This window comes from Protopterus annectens, chromosome 9.part0, assembly GCF_019279795.1.
Source record: "Protopterus annectens isolate FY-2018-M chromosome 9.part0, PAN1.0, whole genome shotgun sequence".
Lineage (NCBI taxonomy): Eukaryota > Metazoa > Chordata > Ceratodontiformes > Protopteridae > Protopterus > Protopterus annectens.
The window spans coordinates 1,678,363,115-1,678,386,025 of record NC_056743.1 but is presented as its reverse complement, the minus strand read 5'-3'; the positions used below and the strand labels follow the sequence as shown (position 1 = coordinate 1,678,386,025).

The 22,911-nt window shown below is 39.2% G+C and overlaps 1 protein-coding gene across 1 annotated transcript; it reads left to right on the top strand.

The window, feature by feature from the left end:
• Positions 1 to 317: 317 nt before the first annotated feature.
• LOC122810741 (olfactory receptor 6B1-like) lies at positions 318 to 1,295 on the top strand. Its single transcript, XM_044082303.1, has one exon. It carries the CDS (start codon positions 318 to 320, stop codon positions 1,293 to 1,295), a length of 978 nt encoding a protein of 325 aa, XP_043938238.1.
• Positions 1,296 to 22,911: the final 21,616 nt, after the last annotated feature.

Genomic DNA, 22,911 nt, shown 5'->3' with positions numbered 1-22,911 from the left:
CTCATTCCCAAGCATTGAATCTGTGACCTGAAATGAGATATGCGGTTATATAATTAGCACCCAGTGTGTTTGTTGTGGTAAGATGGCATTGTATATTGCATCCAAAGCCTCCATCCATTAGCAGAATTCAAATGCAGTGTTCCACTCCATGTATTTCCTTTGTGCATTCTTCTGAAAAAAAATGAAGCTACAGATTCAAAAAGAAAGTCAAATATGTTTTTCCTTTCTTTCTACTCTGTAGAATGTCTACTGCTGATTATGGCTTTGTTTAATTATGTCTCTTTTCCTTTGCAGGAAAAAGAACTCAATGACATACTATGGAACAGTGGAATCACACAGTTTCACCCATCACACACTTCATCTTGGCAGGAATTCCAGGGATTCAAGACAGAAAAGCACGAACTTTGCTTTTTGTGATTTTCCTTGCAATATACACAATCACGATTATAGAAAACGCTATCTTGGTTATTGTAATAACCTTTGACAAGGCCCTCCACTCCCCGATGTACCTGTTTATCTGTAACCTGGCCCTCCTGGACCTTCTCATTCCTTCAGTTACCATCCCAGAGGTGCTCTACTATTTAATAACAGATGACAAGTCAATTGCTTTTGGCCCATGTGTTATGCAGATGGCCTTCCACCTCACCTTTTTAGTAACAGAAAGTTTATCCTTGGTTGCCATGGCGTATGATCGTTACCAGGCCATATGCAATGCATTGCTTTATCCCACTGTCATGACTACCAAGCATGTCTTTACATTATGTGTTTTTTGTTGGACAATAGGTATGATAGGGGCTGTGATAAGTGCATACTTTGTACTTACTGCATTTTTCTGTGGACCAAACAAGATTGAATTTTTTTCCTGTGATTTTTCAACTGTCATATTATTGGCATGTAATGATGTCACACTCCAGAGACAATACAACAGCATCCTGTCTGTAGTCATTATCTCTTTTCAGCTGTTTTTTATCCTGTTTTCCTATGGAAAGATAATTGCTACAGTACTGAGAATCAGTTCTGCTGAGGGTCAGTGGAAAGCCTTTTCCACCTGTGCCAGCCATCTTCTTGTTATAAGTGTCTTCTATTTGGTTATGGCTTTTGTCTTAGTGTCTTATTCATTACCAGGGTTTTCTGAACAACTTCGTACTTTGGCAACTATGTTGCATAACATACTCCCTCCTCTGGTCAATCCAGTCATTTACTGTTTAAAAACAAAGGAAATCAGGATAAGTATTGTAAAGATGCTCATGAAATTCTCAATAGGACAGCTCACTAATGTTATGAAAGTAAAATAATTTTGCTCAGACATGTAAGGAGTTCATCTTGTAAGAAAGCCTATTATTTGATGAGATCTATTGTTACACAGTCAGAAAAGACAGAGCACATGATATTGAAGTTCATAGTAACAACCGGGTTGTAAACTGTTTGTGCTGGAATGAATAAAGCTGGTGCATAACATTAAGGGATGTACTGTGTGAGCATATTCCCCTACAAGCAGATAAAGCATTTCTGTTCAGACATACTGCTAATTGGAGGAAGGGCACTGAGCAAACTGATCTGTGATATATAACATTAAGTATCCTGTTTCTTGCTTATTTTTATGAGTTATTTATAGCACTTTTATTGTCTGCTGCATACTTTTCTAGCTAGTTTCACTGTGGGTGAGGTATTAACTGGGAATTTTCTACAATTGCTAAGCATCTGTTTGAGTTTATTTGTTCTGACTTCCTGCCCAGAAGTGTATCAAATAACTTGTTTGCAGTTAAAAGCATTCTCTAGAGTCTCCTAGCTCCTTTATCTGTTTAAAACTTTAAGGCTCACTGCTGCTTTTCTGCTGTAATAAACATTTCTGCAGTTTTTTTTACCTAAGTAGTGTGGGTAGTTGTAGCATTGTCCATATTCAGGCTTGTGTTTTGGACCTAGTTGTTTGTTGGTAGAGGCTGTGTGTCTGAGCACATTCCAGGACATCTTAGTTTAGCCAAAGCCAGTCTTTCATTTCAGTGAGAGGGAAGTGTTTATGGTCATTGGCTGATTGGGGTTACTTGGACTACGCCTTGGAGTAAGCACAGCATTGTTTTTTTCGAACTTTTTTTTAAAGTTGTTTCAGGTTTCAACTTTCTGTTACTTAAGCAGTTAACTTGTGAGTGTTTCTGCCATTTTGCACTGAGCTAATTGGAGGAAGGGCACTGAGAAAACTTATCTGTGATATATAACATTTAGTATCCTGTTTTTTTTTACTTATTTTTATGAGTTATTTATAGCACTTTTATTGTCTGCTGCATACTTTTCATGCTAGTTTCATTGTGTGTGAGGTATTAACTGGAAATTTTCTACATTTGTTAAGCATCTGCTTGAGTTTGTTTGTTCTGATCTTTGTTTCCCACCCGCCCTTCCTATTGGTATCCTGTTCTTATACTTTGTGGCTTTGTAGTTGCCCACACCTACTATAAATTTGATCTGGGACACTCCTCCAAGTCTAGTGTCATTACCTCATTCTACCTAATACAGGGAGAACATTTGAGAAGGCCAACCCACTTAGTTTTTTAACCTTGAATTATCTTCTGCTCCTTCTTTCTCCCTTTCCACTTTACAAAAAATAAATGTTTCTAAGCTTGTTTCCTGCCTTTTCTGTAAGTAGTCTAGTCCAGATACAGATTTGCTGTATCCAGGACTGGTTGTAGGTTTCTGAGCCCCAAGCCTTTCTGTGTTGGAGGGAAGCCTTCTAGCTTAACAGCGGGAGTGGTAAGCACTAGGTAGCTTATCGAAAAAAAAAAACTTTATGCATCGCCGCTTAGCTAGGGTTAAACTATTCCAGGCGCCATAAAGTCTGCTCTTCAAATTTTCCCTTAGAAATAGCCAGTTTTTAGTTTTAGAAATCAAATCTGTTTGAGCTCAGTACTTGTTTAGAACTTGTAAGCACTAAATAAGCTACAAATTACTACAGCACTCAACTTTCCTCACTTGTCTATAGGAAAACAGTTTTTAGTACTTAATAAATAAGCACCTATCCAGGCATGTCTAAGGATCAGCTCCCGGTGTTTTCTCCTGTCTACCTGATAAATGTGGGCATCTTGGGGCAATGCAGCAATTGCCTCATGTACACAGACAACCCTCTCCTCCTACCACCCAACAATACAACCTGTGAGTGATGCACTTATATAGCCAAACTGGAAGCAAAGCTCTCTTCACCCAAGACTAGACTAGACAGTCAAGAGGAGAAGATAAACACTTGCAACACACCACACTCATCACATAGTCCCTCAAAACCTACACCACCAAAACACACACATAGAAACACAAAACAAACACCTACATTCACTGAGGCTCTCAAAAAAACCAGCCCAAGCAATAGGGGCCTCCAAAGCAGAAATGCAAGCAACCTCCACCCCCCAACACAACCCAAATGACAAATAGCCCACAAACTCAGTGTGCCACTCAACCACAGCCCATAAGGCATAACAATGTACTCAACAGTCTAGTCATAGGTGACTCTATAGTCAGGCACACTGATGATCCACTCACCAGGCTAAACAAGGAGAAAGTTACTGTCAGCTGCTTGTCAGGTGCCAGGATCCACCACATAATGCACGCCCTCAGGTCACTCCACAACAAGTACAAATATGACTCTGTCATTGTCCATGTTGGTGTGAAAGACCTGAGACATACCTCCCTGGACTACATGAAAAAAGACATGGAGGAGTTGTCCAGTCCTGTAGCCCAGGTAGGTATGACCCTAACCCTGAATAGCATCCTGCCATCACCCAGAATGATACCACAGTAGAAGGACAAGATGATTTACTTCAACAATTGGCTAAGCCTCTGATGTCATTCTAAGGGGATCCAGTAACTGTCTGCTTGGGATGACATGATTGACAGACCACAATGCTTTGTCAGAGATGGCTTGTGCCTGTTGCCCTTGGGATTCTGGATACTGGCTATGGCTCTTGTCACCCCTATAGTGCCTTTTTTAGGCAAGGTTCAAATGATAAATTCACCACTGTAACAGGTACAAGCATGCAAAATCTGAGGGTAAAGCTACTCAGTGCTAGAAGTCTAAACCTCAAAATGCACTCACAAGAGGCACTCCTTAAAATGGAGAACATCGACATCTGTACAGTGACAGAAACCTGGTTCAATGCTGCAGAGAGCACCCCTTCATTACCAGGCTGTAATTCATACCACACCTTTTAGTCACCTAACCTGGACCGAAACACTAAAGGTGGAGGCATCTCCACATTCATTAAAGATATCCACACCTCCAAGCTAGTTGCTCAGTATAATGCATCTGAGATTATTTAAACGCAGCTAACTCTGGGCAAGACCGCAATCCAAACTGTAACTTGCTACAGATCCCCCACCATGCCCCAGGATTCCCACTCCTCATTTCTTGATACACTGGAAAATATTAGGGTACAACCTAACACCCTAATAATGGGTGATTTCAACTACCCCACCATTAACTGGGAAAACTAGTCATGTACCAACTATTTTGCTCAACGTTTTCTGGAATTCATAAATTCTAACGCCTTGGATCAACTTATCCACACCCCCACCAGAGGCAGCATTATCCAATACGGGCAACTGTTCCACACCAGAGGTCAATTCCTCGTTGGTCAGATCCGACCACAAGCTAATCACCTTAGACACCCACATCCTGCCCCCACCCCCAATGATGGAAACCATCATAAAAAATTTCTCCAAAGCCAACTTTACGCTTCTTAAGACAGAAGTGGCAAACTTCATGACACCCATGCAGATGGACAATAGAGGTTAGATTTACCACCTGTCCCACTTTGTGAGGGACAGTCCCTCTTTGGGCAGTTGTGTCCTGCAAAAAAATTTAAAAAATGGCAAATGTCCTGAGATTTAAGGACAAAATTATTTCCTTTATTTTATGTAATAGTTGCATAAAACAGTTATTCTGTATCTGAGACACCTAAATGTTATAAGAAATAGAATAAGCAACTAAAATGCTACAAGAATAAGCTTTTATTTAGGCAAAAAAGTGAAGTTCTGCCCATGGTACTGGCCATGGGTATATTTCACCCTGCAAATTCTGATGTTTGTACCAAAAATGTCCCACTTGGGGCATTTGAAAAGGTTGCAACCCTAATAGAGGTACGACTGCTGAATCCTACACAAATGCACTTTATAAGCACTTACATGAGTGCACGGATCATGCAATCCCTAACAGAACCAAGATGCTATCCTCCAAAAAAAGCAAGTCAATCTGGTGGTCCCCTGCCATAAACAAACTCTACAACAGAAGAAAGAAACTGTTGCAAAAAAAAGTAAAATCCAATTATTGGAGGAACTACCTGGTCAGCCTCATTAAAAAGCTGAGATCCCTCATAAAATCTTCCAAAGCTAGTTACTAAAACAAAATCTCCACTGATTCTAAAGACAACCACAAAGCATTCTATAGCTATGGCAAGACTCAGATCTGCTCTGAGTTACAGCACAATGGCACTAAATATACAGAACCAACTGATATTGCCAACATCCTGGCAGATAGGTTCAGTGCTAACTTTACCCCCCCTCTCACCCCCTAAAGGGCCCATCTATATACTGAAAGAATGCAAAGTTCCTGTAATCATGGCTGCACAGCTAAAAAACACACTCGCCAAAGCCAAGAACGCAGCATCCATGGGACCTGACAACATCCCAGGCTGCGTTCTACAAGAACTGCAGAACAAACTGGCACCCCGCATAAGTACCATGTTCAGTCATAGCCTTACCTCAGACTTTGTGCTCACTGAATGGCACACAGCGACAGTCATCCCACTCCACAAAGGAGGAGCCAACATGGACACCGGGAACTACCGCCCCATTAGCCTGACGAGCCTGGTCTGTAGGATATGGAACTTATCACCATGGAACTTATAAACAATGACATCGGTAATCTCGAAACTTGGGACCCAACCCAGTTCAGGTTTGTAAAAGGCAGATCATGTCTCCTAAACATGATAGACTTCTTTGAAGTGGTTGCCAAAGCCATAGATGTGGGTAAGGTGGTTCACACAGCCTATCTAGATCTTGCCAAGGCTTTCAAAACAATCCCCCACTCTGGAATTATAGATAAACTCACTAAACTAGGTATAAATCCCTATGTCACAAGATGGGTTGCCAACTGGCTCACTGACAGAACCCACACTGTGAAAGTACAGACTCCAAATCCGACTTCAGACCAGTGACAAGTGGAGTACCACAAGATTCAGTCCTGGGTCCTCTCCTGTTTGGTATCTACTTCTCTGAAGTACAGGCTAACACAGAAGGTCTTTGGCTAAAGAAGTTCGCAGATGACTGTAAACTAAGAGCCATAATCAAAACTCCTAATGATGTGCACATCCTACAAAAGGGCCTCACTGAGACAGATGCCTGGTGTCAAAGCCATGGCCTCAGGTTCAATGCCAAAAAGTGCATTGTCATCACTTTTGGTAAAAACTCTGTACCCATGAACTGCCACATAGGTGGTAGTCTACTTAACACTGAAAGTGTGATAAGAGACCTTGGGACACAGGTGAACAGTAGTCTCTCCTTTGATAATCACATCACCACAGTAGTCAGGAAATCCTTCTACATGGCACACCTCATCACAAAAGGTTTCTCATCCAGGAAAAAGAGGTCATTGTTCCCCTCTACTTGTCATTCATTAGACCCCATTATAGAATACAACACCCCTTTTGGTATGTACCTCACAAGACATCTACAACAACTGGAAAGGCCGCAGAAATACCTCACAAAGAGGATTACTGGCCTCAAACAGATGCCATAAGCAGACCGTCTCAAAAAACTCCAGCTTTACTCCATCGCATATTGCCTACTCAGAGGCAATCTCTGCCAAACATACAAAGCTATGTCAAACCCAGAGTTGTTGAACATGCTCCACTTAAAGAAATCCCAATCCCTCCAAGCTACATGCTCAAGGGACCTAAACCTTGTCACAACAATAAACAGAACATGCTGGAGAGATAGATTCCTGTCCCAGAGACTTCCCATACTCTGGAACAAACTACCTATATATATCAAACAAAGCTCCTCATTAGCAGTCTTCAAGAAAAATAAAAATCTTGGCGATTGGATGGGAGATAGGAAATTCACCCCAGGAATCACTTCTGTGGCTCTGTTCAACAGGTTCACATAGCCTAGTACCTACCTATGAACCTATATATCTTCTTTAACCCTGGTTTGCCAATGCTCTGTACTAGTGTGAACTCTCAATGCACATGCTTGAATAGCTGCTGCACAGTGACACTGCAGAAACCTGCACACACACACACACACACACACACACACACACACACACACACACACACACACACACACACACGCACACAGATGTAAGCACACACACACATACACACAATCGCACACACCAACACACAGGTATAATGACCCCCCCCCCACAATGGATGTAAGCCTACAAGTGCACATATGTGCTGGCACACACATACACACAGACACAGACACACACACACACACTCACACACACACACACACACACACACACACACACACACACACACACACACACACACACACACACACACACACTCAGACACACATATGCAAACAGATGTAAGCACACAAACTAGTGCACCAAAAAAATAAATAAACACTGAAGCATGTAATGTAAGGAAATTAAAACTATTTTGCATATTGTAACAGTGCTGGAACTGACAATAGCTATATAATTTCACGTGTGCAACCAAACTCTAAATATTCAGTATTGTACATCGTTTGCAGGCATGACAGACTGAACCATTAACAAATTAATAAATGAGTTAAATCTATCAAAAAATTCTAAAAACCTTTCAAATGAAGTCACAGGAAACAGATCTCAGTTTTGCTGTCTTTGGACAAGTGTTCTTTAAGCATACAAAGACTCAGAGATGCCAGAAGTTACATATTTAATACAACTGAGCAGCTTACTTCAACAGGAAAGAATGCATGCAATTCCATTTAACATCTTGCTTAAGTCCTGCACTTTTCAGAATGGTCTGGTCCAGTCCATCACAGCACTGAGTGTTCATTATGAATTAAGCTTTTGTGTGATGTCTGTTATACCTGTCTCTGTAATATACATGCTAAAGGTAAGCCATAATATTAAAAGTGGTATTCTATGCTATAAGGAACTAATTAGAATAACATCTTCAGAATAACATCAGGATTTACATTGGATGGCCATGTTTTTACATACTACATATCTCCTGCTACCTCTGCATTCTATCCCCGATATGTGATAGAGTATTTATCTGAGTACTAAAGCGATAACATTTTTCTAGGTCTCATGACTTGCTTGGAGCAGTATTTTCATGTTCATACTTTCTTTCTTTAAGGGGCACAGGAAGGTTACAAACTGCTATTAGTAGCACGTTTTTACATGTGCCCTAACCCTACCCTGTGCGTTTCCCTCACAATTCAATATTTTTATGTGTGGTGAAACCTGAATGTAGACCAAATATCTTTTATAATCTGACTAACTAGGAAACTTATAGAAGCTGTTACAAAGAATTATTGCCAACGTATCTGGCCTGAATTACTGTACCTGATCTCTCTAAAGTTCTTGAGTTCCAGGAAAAATTGCTTTCCCTGACAGACTCAGAACCTTACTGAAGCTCCTTTCTGAATATGTTTCTTATCTTTAGCTGCCTCTCTGTCTAATTACTGCATAAATGGAACTTACAGCATTTATGTGAAAAACCACATTGTACTTAACTGCTGATAAACTGTATTTTCTGTAAAGCAAACTTTGCCATGAAACTGATTATATTGTGGAAAACTTGCATTTTTAACATTTGCTGCATTATGTCACATCCTGTAAACTTTGCTGGCTGAAACTTGTTTTCTTTCTCCAGGTGCTCTCTTTCATCTCTATTGCCCTCTTTACTGCTGACTGCTGTCTTTTCCATGCCTACTTAGAAGGCTTTTTCTCTACCTTTGCTCTCAATCCAGCAAAATTTTTGCTTAAAATATCGCTCCAGTTCTGCAACTTTTTTCTCTCTCTCTTTCCTGCTCCCTCCCTGTATCTGAGAATTTCTACCTATACTTATACATACTTATGCTCTCTCTCTTTAACCTACAGTCTTACCTTTCTTCCTCCTGCTGTTCCCTCCATACAGGAGTCCTTCCTTGTATTTCTTTACTTGTAGCCTCCTCCTTTAACTTTACTTTTTTAGTTTTACTTATTTGTCTTTCTTTTTAATTTACAGTCTCCAGCTGGGAACTTGGATCATCACCCTCCCACCCCACCTGGAAAACACCTGGATGAAAATTCTGCCTTCTTGACAGTGAAATCCGACCTAAAGACTGGTACTCAGTAGCCAATGACAGGAGCAGTAACACCTCTTTAGTCTCTATATACATGTCCTTATACACCATCCTCACTCAGAGTTAATAGTTATTTTCTATTACAAAATCAATAAGAGCGTTTCTATTCCAAGTAATGGTGTGCTCACTCATCTTGGTCAACTTACCCCTCTCCCCTCTCACGCTCAATGAATCTAAACCCCTATAGTTGTTTCCCTCACCCTAGCTCCCTTTATTCACTTCTGAATTTAAGTCTAACCAAGTGCTCAGAACCTATAGACTCCCTGCTTCTTTCTCTCTTACTCTGCTGGGGTTATCTTTATATCTACAGCTAACTGCCCTTAGGTTATCCTCTCGTAGTACTGCTGCACTCAGATTTACATTTACTTACACATCAAGGTCTCAATGATTTTGTTTTACCTTAGCAATCTGTAGATCTATGCACTATAGCCATTCCCATACCTGATTTAGGTAAAATGAGAAGCATCTAACATCTCCTTACCACCTGACCATTTCCACCCTATCTCTTACTCCATTAATCTAGCTACAACACCCACTCACCTCACTTATAGTATTACCCATTTCCTTTGATACTTCTCCCTACAATACTATACATCTACCCCCTAAAATACAATACAGGGAATATACTACTACTACACATAGTTACCCTAGCACTTCTAGCATCATTAGCATACACCACCTCATATCATGTCCCACTAGTAGAATCAATATTGCACCACACTACTACTCTCCACATTACTCTAAAGCCTACTTCCCTCAATATATGCATCTCTCCATCCATCTTAAATATACTCATCACTCATTACACACCACTCTTTTCCTGACTTCACCACTATTCCCCCAAACCTTCAGTAAAGTATCACTGTTATATAGTAAAACCATTAAGACCATAATCTACATTGCATCTAAATTATCACTTAGTGGAACTGTCCATCAAAATCCAAATCCACTCATCCCTACAAAGCCCAAACTGCACAGCTTCAGTTCTACAACTCCATAAAAAAGCAGCAGATGTGTTATTACTAAACAGAAATATAAGAAGAATAACCAAAAAATCCAGAAACTACATGCAAATTTGTTCCTATGCTCACTAGATATTATACTGCTTACTGAAACTTGGTTAAAACTGCACGTTACAGATAATGAAATATTAGCACCTAGTTATAATATCCTACGCAATGACTAAAAAGCTAAAAAAAGCGGAGGCCTACCAATATTATTTAAAAATCAACTAAAGGTCGACAACCTGAATCTTTCCATCCCTACTTTTGACAATGCCAAAATAATACTTTCAACGATAAAAATTAACCCCAAAAAACATATTAACATCCGAGGATGCTATATCCCACCAAGAAGTAACACATCCATACTAGAAAACTTACTGAACTGGGCCTCCAATGAACTCCCACAGAAAACTATTATCATGGGGGATTTTAATATACATTGGCTAACCTGTAACTCCCATAACCCCACCAACCTTATTAACCTTTATGGGTTTACTCAAGTCATCAAATCTCCCACTAAGTACGATAAGTCCTATAAGGACAGTCTATCCTTGACTAGATACTTATTAAAAAACATCCCAATCCTTTCAATCTGGCTGCCTATCAGACCAACTACCAACCTTTCTATTAAGGCACTGTACCTGTCAGTTTAAACTTACTGTATACTGGCAAATAAGAAACAAGAAAAACTTTAACCCTACTAACTTCATTACTACTCTTAGATCTTACAACTGGGAACCACTTAAGCTTCTCAGTCTTGATGAAGCAGTGAAATACTTCAGTGCTACCATCTTAGGCATCCTAAACACAACCAACTTTGCACATGGGCTTACTAAAGAAACTAGATCTCTACTGAAAACTAGAGATAAAGCCTGGGACCAGTGGGACAAGACTAAAAACCAAGCCTCTAAATAAACTTACCAAGAAGTAAGAAATAATGCAAAGAAAATGATCAACTTAAACAAGACTAACTATTACCACAATATTCAGATGGCACACCAAAACAACCCTCAAAAGTTCTGGACAGCCATTAATAACTTACTCCCCAAGGTAAATCTAGTACACCCACCCCCATCACCTCAAAGCCATCAAAGAACATAGCTACCCAATTCAACAAATACTTCACTGAATCCATCTTAGCCCTAGCCAACTCTCAAATCTCTTTCTTCTCCAATGTACCACCTAAGACAAATAACAACAATCACAGCTTCAAGCTAAAACCAATCTCCATAAATAGGATTAAAATACTAAAAAATCTAAAGCCTAGAACACTAGCTACAGACAAATTACCAGCTGAATTCCTAAAAAATTCTGCTGATGATGCAATAGCCTACCCAGTAGCCATTCTAATTAATAGATCCTTCAATGAAAGCCTAGTCCCTAATATCTGGGAGATTTCCCATATCATCCCACTTCACAAAGGAGGTTGTTCAACTGAACTGTCAAACTGTCACCCCATTGCTATCCTATCCCCTCTGTCTAAAACCCTTGAGCGGTGTATACATACACAAATCATGGAATACCTAAATACTAATAAATTGCCATCTAACATATAGCATGACTCCCAACTTTTCCACAGTACTATGACCACTCTAATGTCTTTCAGAAACACAGTAAACAACCACAGAAATAACAGACAATTTGTATCTACTACCTTTCTTGACCTGTCTAAGGCCTTCGACATGGTCATACAACAGATTCATCGATGTTCTTTCAGAACTAATTCTCAGCAAATCCACTATCTCCTCGTTCTAAAGCTATTCAACAGGTTGGCAACAGGCAGTTCAGTGGCAGCAGGACCTCTCCTCTCTTCCTCCTATAACCCCAGGTGTCCCCTAAGATTCCGTCCTAGGACACTTACTGTTCTCCCTCTTTACTAACAACCTAGATAATGGCTCCTCACTAATATGTGTTGTTTCGTCTCTTAATGAAGTCACTGACACAGTCTTCCTTTCTATCCTTTAACGCATGGCTTACTTACTCCCAACTAATTCTAAACCCTAATAAAACTAAGCTTCTGCTTTTCATGCCTACAAGATATACACCACCCACTCAACCTTTTAATATCATATCCAAGAATAAAACAATCATCTCTCATGTCACTCACACTGAACTACTAGGGGTTGAGATCGACAGTAATATGAAATTTGACATCCACATCTCTAACACCATAAAGAAGGTTCACAAAAAGCTGGGTCGTTTACACAGAAATAAACAGTTTCTTACAAAAAAACACAAAAACAACAATTGCATGTACTCATACTATCTTGTTACTTCTCTGTGCAACCCCTCTGCTGACAAACCTAAGAAAAACAGAAATAGCTAAACTTGAGTCTACAATAAAATAGCAAGGTTTGCCACAGATTCTCCTCTCAGGTTACATCACGGTACAGCTCTAAAAAAACTGCCCCAACTACTCCTCTACAACCAACTCACTCTAGCTCACAAAATTCTGTATCACACTAACTACCCCAAAACAAAACACGTGCAACACATAGCTCACAAAGCCAGTGTGCCGAACAGTCACAGCCCTTAAGGCTAAACAACACACCTGATACACTTGTAATAGGTGACTCTATCGTCGGCACACTGACGTCCCGCTCACAAGGCTGAACAAGGAGAAGGTCACAGTGAGCTGCCTGTCGGGCGCTAGGATCCGCCACATAACACAAGCACTCAGGTCACTCCAAGGCAAGTACAAATATGACTCAGTCATTGTCCATGCTGGTGTGAATGACCTGAGACGTACCTCCCTGGACTACATGAAAAGAGACATAGAGGAGCTCTCTGAGCATGTAGCCCAGGTCGGTATGACCCTGACCTTGAGTAGCATCTTACCCTCACCAAGAATGATGCCACAATATGAAGACAAGATGATCAATTTCAACAATTGGCTTAAGTACTGGTGTCATTCAAAGGGGATCCAATGCCTGTCAGCCTGGGATGACATGCTTGACAAGCCACGATGCTTCGCTAGGGACGGCTTGCACCTGTCACCCCTGGGCTTTCGGATATTGGCAAAGGCTCTTGCCACCCCCATTGTGCCTTTTTTAGGCAAGGTTCAAAAGACAAACCCACCTCCATAGGTATCACAAGGGATAAGAAACTAAGAGTAATGCTACTCAATGCCAGAAGTCTAAACCTCAAGATGCATGCACTCGAAACTCTCCTTAGCATGGAGAACATCGATATCTAGGCAGTAACAGAAACCTGGTTCTAGGCTCCCAAGAGCACCCCAGCACTACCAGGTTATACCTCATACCATGCTTTTTAGCCCCAAAACTTGGACCGAACCACAAAAGGAGGGGGAGTATCAATATTTGTCAAAGATACCCACACCTCCAGGTTGGTGGCACAGCACAAAGCATCAGAGGCTACCCATGGGCAACTAACAGTGGGTAAAACTGCCTTCCAGTTTATAGCCTACTACAGACCACCCTCCCAAACCCAGGAACCCCACTCAGCCTTCCTGAGAACACTGGAAAATATGACGGTCTCTCCAAACACCATTATATTGGGCGACTTCAACTACCCAAACATAGACTGGGAGCATTACTCTAGCTCCAACACCCTAGCCCAAAGGTTCCCAGAATTTATAAACTCAAATGCTATGGAACAACTTGTTACCACTCCCACAAGAGGGGAAAACATACTGGACCTGATCATCACCAACATGGGGGCTCTATGCTCCAGACCAGAAGTGTATCCCTCACTGGTAAGATTAGACCATAAACTAATCTCACTGGATATTCACATCCCGACCCCACCCCCTGCCCAGAAAGCCACAGTGAAAAACTTCTCTAAAGCAAATTTCACACTCCTCAAAACCGAGGTGGAATCCTTCAAAGCCCCTGGGCCTGTGGAAAATACGGCCCAGACCGCAGAATCCTTTATAAATGCATTCTATGAACACCTTCAGGAATGCATGGATCATGCAAATCCAAATAAAACCAAGATCCAATCCTCCAAAGGCAGGCGTCCTGTCTGGTGGACCCCAGACATAAACAAACTATACAATAGAAGGAGGAAGCTACTCCATGATAGAGCAAAATCCCAAAAAAGGAAGGCATCTCTGATCAGTATTATCAGAATCAGTATTAGCAAAAAACTATGGGCACTCATAAAATCATCTAAGGCCAGCTTCAAGAGAAAAATTGCACAGGACACTAAGGATAATCACAAGGCTTTCTTTAGTTTATGTTAGGAACCTGGGTGGGAATTCCCTGATATGCTCAGAATTAGTCCAAAACGACAAAAAATACAGTGAACCCACAGACATTGCCACATCCTAGCTGACAGGTTCAGCGCAACTTTCTCCCCCCCTCCTCACCAAAAGGGCAAATATCTATCCCAGCAGAGTGCTGCCCCCCGACATCTCAAATGCTCAGGTAAGAGCTGCCCTCTCCAAAGCAAAAAAACACAGCATCAATGGGACCAGACGGTGTCCCGGGCTGCATCCTACATGAACTCCAAGAAGAGCTAAACCCAAACATAAAACTACTGTTCAATCTCAGCCTTACTACAGGATATGTACCCAAAGAGTGGCGTACAGCAACAGTGGTCCATCTCCACAAAGGTGGTGCCTCAACGGATCATGGAAACTATCGCCCCATAAGCCTGACTAGTTTGGTCTGCAAAGCTATGGAAAGGATCATCATGGACCTCATAAATAAAGATATTGGGGACCTACAGACACTGAATGCTACCCAGTTCAGCTTTGTTAAGGGCAGATCCTGCCTCTTAAACCTGGTCAATTTCTTTGAAACAGTCACCAAGGCCATTGACGAGGGGAAGGTGGTCCACACAGCCTACCTGGACCTCGCAAAAGCCTTTGATACAATACCCCACTCGGGCATTATAGATAAGCTCACCAGCTTAAATATACACCCCTATGTCACTAGATGGGTTGAAAACTGGCTCAAGGACAGATCCCACATGGTTAGAATTGCTGGAGCCATGTCAGACTCCAAACCAGTTACAAGTGGTGTCCCACAAGGCTCAGTCCTGGGACCTCTCATGTTCGGTATATGTTTCTCGGAGGTACAGGCCAACACGGAAGGACTGTGGCTGAGGAAGTTTGCAAATGACTGCAAACTAGGCACCATAATCAACTCTCTAGCTGACACAAGCATCCTACAAAAGGGCCTCATAGAAACAGACAACTGGTGCCAGAGCCATGGCCTCAAGCTAAACGCCAAAAAGTGTATAGTCATCCCCTTTGGCAAAAACAAAGTGCCTACAAATTACCACATAGGTGGTAATCCATTAAGTACGGAAGAAGTAATTAGGGACCTGGGGACCCAAGTTGATAGCAATCTCTCATTTGAAAACCACGTGGCCAAAGTGGTTAGAAAAACATTTTATATAGCCCACCTAATCATGAAGGGATTCACATCTAGATCAGGGGAGGTCATCGTGCCTCTTTACTCATCCCTCATCAGGCCCATAATTGAGTACAATGCCCCTTTTGGGATGTACCTTACCAGACACCTGCAGCAACTGGAAAGACCCCAAAAGTACCTCACCAAGAGGATCAAAGGGCTCAAACAGATGCCATATGCTGCCCGGTTAAAGAAACTCCAGCTCTACTCAGTGGCATACCGCCTGCTCAGAGCCGATCTGTGCCTGATGTATAAAGCCATGTCCAACCCAGAATTAATGGACATGCTGCACCTCAGAAAATCCAAATCCCATCGAGCTACGTGCTCGAGGGACTTGAACCTCGGCACTGAAATAAATAGGACATGCTGGAGGGACAGATTCATAACCCAGAGGCTCCCTTCACTTTGGAATAAAATCCCAGTCCAGGTTAGGCAGTGTCCCTCATTGACTCTCTTCAAGAGGAATCTTGATGAGTGGATGGGAGATCATAGGTTTACCCCAGGTATCACTTCTGTGTCACTGTTAGACAGAGGCCCAGTATACTAACCTCGAAAAAGGGCATATCAAACTTCATTTAAAATGGGTGGCGAAAGCAAAACACACTCTGGCTAGGCTTATAAATGCCCTAGGGCAGATAGCCTAGTATGAACCTATGAATTTATGAACACCCCTGGATTACAGGGAATACTTCAACCCTACTCCACCTATATGACTCTCCACTCCAGTAACAAATTCCTTGCAGACATAACTAAAGCAAATAATAATGCAGGTGAGTCCCTTTTCTCAAAATCAATTGCAAAAAAATGGAATACATTACCCACAAACCTAATAACTACACCCTCCACAATGCAATTAAAAAAATCAAGACCCATTTGACTGAGACTTGGCTTTGTTCATGTACCATTCCAGGATTGTCCATACCCTTAACCTAATATACTACCCTCACCTGTACCCACCTCTCCTCTGCCATCTCAGAAACTAAATTCAACCCTCTATTTTCCTCTACTACCATCCACAACTGTTTGAACCTCTCTGTTGCTAAGATAGGAGCTAAATCCTGGACTTTCCATTCTGCTTTACCCCTCTCATCTTCTCCTGTGCAGAACCAACATATCTCTTAATGGTATATACAACAAAGCCTATTATTGTATGATTTTACTCTGACATGTAATATATTGAATTTACTCTACATCTCTCTGAAATACTAAAAATTAGATTAGATACTAAATCTTCTCTTAATACTTGTATCATAGTGTATGTCTATAAACACAATTGTTATATATGTGATGTATCTTTAGCTTTGTAAAAAAGTGTGTGTAGTACAAAATGTTCATCTCTATCCTAATGTACATTTTTATGCTTACTAAATGTAGAGCTTTTCTCCCCGGGCCTCTGCTGGACTTGTGTTCAGTCAGGCTTTCCTGGTAATCAAATGTAAAATAAATAAATAAATACTTTGCTACTACAGGCCGCCTCAATTCACCATATCCACCTTCAGCGAACATTGAAACATTTTTTTTTTTGCAGGGGAGACCCCCCCCCCTTTATAGCCCATGCAGGCAGATGCCCTTCACTCCCCTCAAAATTATATATACCAAACTTGAGGTCACACAACAGTGGAGAAAAAGGCAATCTCCACTTTCATTAAAGGTGGTTTTGGCAAACTGGCTTTTGTTTCTTTGCATTTACTGAAATTGTCTTCAACAAATTGAAGTGTTCCTAAATAATATTGACTGATCCACCTCTCTATTTATGTTTCAATTGTTTCTCAGCCCCTTGTGTGTGTATGCACACAACACATATTTATTTTGATCCCATGAAATGAAAATATTGCACTGTCTGAAAACACTTGTGTTCCTCTTTTTGCAGACATGCTAATACTTGTTTTAATCATTTATAGGATGAGGCAAAAATATATATTTACAGTGCACACTGGTTTTCCTACTACTTCCTCATGATGTTAATGTTGAGAAGTTTATGTGACAAGTAGCCTGTGTATTAAAGGTTTAAAGTGTGTTAGTCCAAGTTTAGAGTTCATCTACTTGGCAGCACTGGTAAAAACAAAATGCAGTGCAATACCTTGAGCTTAACAGGACTTTATGTAATGCAATGAGGTGTATGTTTCTCAGATCCATGCAGAAGTTCTCATATTTTAATAATAATAAAGCATAACAAGAGCATAAGTGTTTGCTTTCTCTTTGAGGCACATCTAGAGGAGGTGCCCTGGGCAAGTTACTGAAATTAAGCCAGTAAAATTAGCAGTAGTACAAAAAGTGGTTGCGTAAATTACACAAGCTTAATAAAAACAAAACAAAAAAGTAAAAACCAGGATGCAGGTGCTATATATTGTCATAGGTATATTGCAAGGGGACATTGCAGGTGGTATGAGACTGGCATCATTTCCTGATATGGAGTTTTCTGTGGCAGAGCTGATCTGAGCAAGTACCGTTTATAGCCACCACAGCAATGATAATTCCAATGACCTTTGAACAGATATCAGCATAGTTCAATATTGATTCCTAATGCACTTCCAGTTCAAGCTAGATAGATGAGCTTCTTACTCGCATAAATGGAACCATGGACTGGCATCAGATTTTTTCCATTTATTTGTATGGTATAATAGACAACAGCTTGTCCTTTTATAGTTAAGCTATTTTAAACTATACAATAGAGGCAGACATCTGAAGACCTTATAGAGGATATACGTAGTCACTTGTGTCGCAGGCAAAATCATCTTCATCTTTTTACTGAGTCACATCTTATGACTACGTTTAGAAAAAAGGTGGTGGTGGTGGTAAATATTTAGGGTTATACACTTCTGGAACTCTGGCTTGAAAGGAGTTTTACAACAACTGGCATTGAGAGATTTTAGAATGATCTTTTTTTTTTTGACAGAAAGATAAGCATGGATTGACAAGAAAAAGAATATAGAGGAACAGTGGTACTACTTTCTGTAAACACATGATAGTTCTCTTACAGTATAAATGAATGGAAAAAGTATGACGTCAGTTGCCCATATAAAATCTTATCACTGTCAGTGCGGGAGTTCATAAGCCCTGTTGTGTTTCTACTTCAGAGCAATTTCTCATTAAATTAATCAATTATTTTGTAAAACAAGCAGATTGGTAATACAGTTTCTTTTCATATCTCTCAACCATACAGATTTTCACAGAATATCCACATTTTTGCCTCATAGTTTTGATGTGTTCCTCCTAAAATCTGTTCCTTTCTGTCAAATAGCTGAGGACTGAAGTCAGTAAATAATGACAAACATTTGAGTTCAAGACTCCACATACTTTGGAAAATTCATGCTAATGCAAAACCTATTATTCTATCAACTAAGTTTGTAAGGGCAATATTTAAAATCTGTCCCTATTTGTCCCACCCTCATTTTAGGCTTTGTCCAGATTTTTTGCTCTAAGAGTTTGAGAGTTATATTTATTTTCTTAAACAGGTCTCAAAGAAAAATAAAATAAATGTAATCAAAATAAAGGATGTATATAATGTATGTATGAACTAAAAAATCTCCTATTCAAAACTTGGATATGTTCCTGTACAGAACCAGACTAATTTCACCTGTTTCTGATTTCAACATCCCTAGATCACACGTGTACTGTGCAGTGACTTCCAGCTTGTGCTTGTATTTGGTTACTTTCCTCTTATGACTATACAGAGTCATGGTTTATTTTCCATTGGCAGACTAGCTTTTTGACTAGAATTCATTGGTTCTTTCTCTCTTATGATCATGAATAATAACTTGAACCCTATTGGTGAATAAGCTTCCTGTGTTCTGAAAATGCTACTATGAAGGGTTTTGAGACTGGCACGTTTCTGATTGGAAGAAATAGTTTCTGACAGTCTCCTATTATTTTTTTTATATATGCTAAGTAGTTGATTCAGTATGACTAGCTCATTGGTCTAGCTTGTTTCTGGATTCCTGCTGATTTGTCCTTCTTTTTCTGTGACTAGAAACTGCTATTATGAATGGCTTTGAGAATGGCATGCCTCTGGCTGGAAGAAATTGTTTATGATAGCCCCCTATTGGCTATTTTGATATGCTAAATGGTTGGTTTATATGATAAGCCCATTGGTTCAGCTTGTTACTGGTTTTTGCTAATTGGCTATTTGTCTCTTTTTATGTAAACTACTAGTTAATGGGTGAGGATCTGAAGAAGGTTTTTAACAAAAGTGCTTATCCATCCTGATCCTTGTTTTATGCAACTTAGATTTTTATCTGTTTCGATTAAAGAATTTGGCTTTTAACGTGACATGTTTGCTTCACGACAGCCTTGGTGGTACGTCTCATCTTTTTTCCTCCATCGGTTTAGGCTTTGTCCAGATTTTTTACTCTATGAGGTTGAGATGTATGTTTCTTTTCTTAAACAGGTATCAAAACAAAATAAAATAAATTAGAGCAACCTAAATAATGTTAAATATAATGTATGCATGAACTAAAAAATCTCCTAGTTAAAACTTGGATATGTTCCTGTACAGAACCAGACTAATTTCACCTGTTCCTGACTTTCAACATCCGTAGATCACAAGTGTACTGTGCAGTTTCACTTAGTGCATAATGCTGTGAACCAGGTGTTTAGGGCACCTTTATTGTTATGATTTCTAGTTTATGACCATGTTTGTCTATGGAGACTTCTTTTTGAATTTATGTTCAAGCAATTCTATATTTGTTGTGTAATATCATGTTTAATTGTTTCTCAATATTCTAACCACTGTATGCTGCATGAATTGTAAAACTGATTTTTACTCCTTTTATATGTTCTATGCTCTTTGTACAAAATAGCTATGTTTATATAATTTTTATAATCCAAAATAGATGGTGGTAAATTAGTGCTCAGAAACATGTAAAACAAAAAAGAAATGCACTAAAGTTGCAAGTCCAAAGCACCTCTTTATTTCCACTGCAAAACGTAAAAAATTAAGCGCTTTCGTTAAATTAGTTTGACTTCATCAGAATTAATTAGTACATCTCAAAGGAACCTTTTATATACCATTAGACATCAATTAATGTAATAAATTCCTGCCAATGATTTCATCAATCTAATTAAACAAAATAAGTCTTAAAGAAATATGTAATAAAAATTGTTTTTTTTAAAAAACATTAAACTAAAAGTTGTTTCACAAACATTATAACATTCAAACCTCAAACTGGTATCATATATAAACCTTTCCTGTAAACATTAACAATGGTCAGATAACTTGTGTATACTAAAATATACTGTAATAAAACAAAACCATTAAATGTTTTCTGCTTTTTCTTTTCAAATAGAATGGATACTCAAATGATCATTTAAGCCAGGTGAAAGGTTTGCGGCCAACCTTAGTTGCCACATAAGCTCCTTTTTATATAATACATTCTGCCAATCCCCTCCCCTGGCCTCCAAATTTATTTGCTCAAGGATTCCAAAACGGTAGCCATATCCATATCCAGGATTTTTCGTAAAAAAACGTTTTGTAACCACTATTTATACTACAACAGCTATCATCCCTTATCAGAAAAAGAGTATAATAAAGGGACAAGCTGTTAGAGTTGCTAGGATGACCTCATTGTACGAAGACGTTTTGAGTGAATTTGATCTCCTCAGAAGTATGTTTTTGGACAGGGGTTACCCTGCAAGTTTGGTTAATAGTACCTTAAAAGAAGTATTGGGAGAGTGGGGGAAAATATTTACCCCTTCTTGGTAAAGGTTTGAACAAAATAACCTTATAAATAATGAAGTAGTAAGTGGAACAGTGAACAATATTAATTTTGAACAAACTTGTATTATACAGTATAGTCCTATAAGTCAACAACTAAAAGGAGTTATACAAAAGAATTGGAGCATTTTTAAAGTGGATCATGAAGTATTTAAAGGGGTGGGGGATGAACCATTTTTCACTACAAAAATTGTACCTAACATCAAAAGAATTTTAGAGAGATGACAACAAATGCCTAATAAAAATGAGGACAAAACAGGTACTAAGCCATGTGGTAGATGTAAATATTGTAGTTACATTTTACAAGATCATGAGGTCAGTTTAGAAAACAACATTAAAAGCGTAGTCTATTTTAGGAAGGGTAACTGCTATTCTAACAGGCTAGTGTATTTGGCTAAGTGTAATACTTGCAATTCATACTATATTGGGAAAACAGAAAGATCCCTTAAGACTAGAATATATGAACACCTGTACGATATTAAAAATAAAAAAGAGACAAATGCACTGTATAAACACAGTATTATTTGTAAAAATCATAAGGGCTACCGTTTTGGAATCCTTGAGCAAATAAATTTGGAGGCCAGGGGAGGGGATTGGCAGAACGTATTATATAAAAAGGAGCTTATGTGGCAGCTAAGGTTGGCCGCAAACCTTTCACCTGGCTTAAATGATCATTTGAGTATCCATTCTATTTTAAAAGAAAAAGCAGAAAACATTTAATGGTTTTGTTTTATTACAGTATATTTTAGTATACACAAGTTATCTGACCATTGTTAATGTTTACAGGAAAGGTTTATATATGATACCAGTTTGAGGTTTGATTTTTATAATGTTTGTGAAACAACTTTTAGTTTAATGTTTTTTAAAAAAACATTTTTTATTACATATTTCTTTAAGACTTATTTTGTTTAATTAGATTGATGAAATCATTGGCAGGAATTTATTACATTAATTGATGTCTAATGGTATATAAAAGGTTCCTTTGAGATGTACTAATTAATTCTGATGAAGTCAAACTAATTTGATGAAAGCGCTTAATTTTTTACGTTTTGCAGTGGAAATAAAAAGGTGCTTTGGACTCGCAACTTTAGTGCATTTCTTTTTTGGTTTATATAATTTTTGTATTTTTTTTTATTTTTTTATCATTTTTCACTATGTATTTTGAGCTTTTCTCCCCGGGCCTCTGTTGAAAATGGTCACCTTGTGTCCAGTTAGACAAACCCGGTAAACAAATGGAAAATAAGATGAAAATAAATAAAATAAATATGCTTGTTATAACGTCATCCGTTTTCTGAAAATAAAGTAATATAAGCAGTTATGTATTACTGTCCTTTATATCCATCCTGGCAAAGATAAAGCTGCACTTGAAGATATTCTACATTGGATATACATAACAATTCCACAAGAAAAAATACTACTAGGTTATGTCAATTGTAAGAATTGATATGACTGCAGATTACTGGTATGAACTGGAAATAATTGG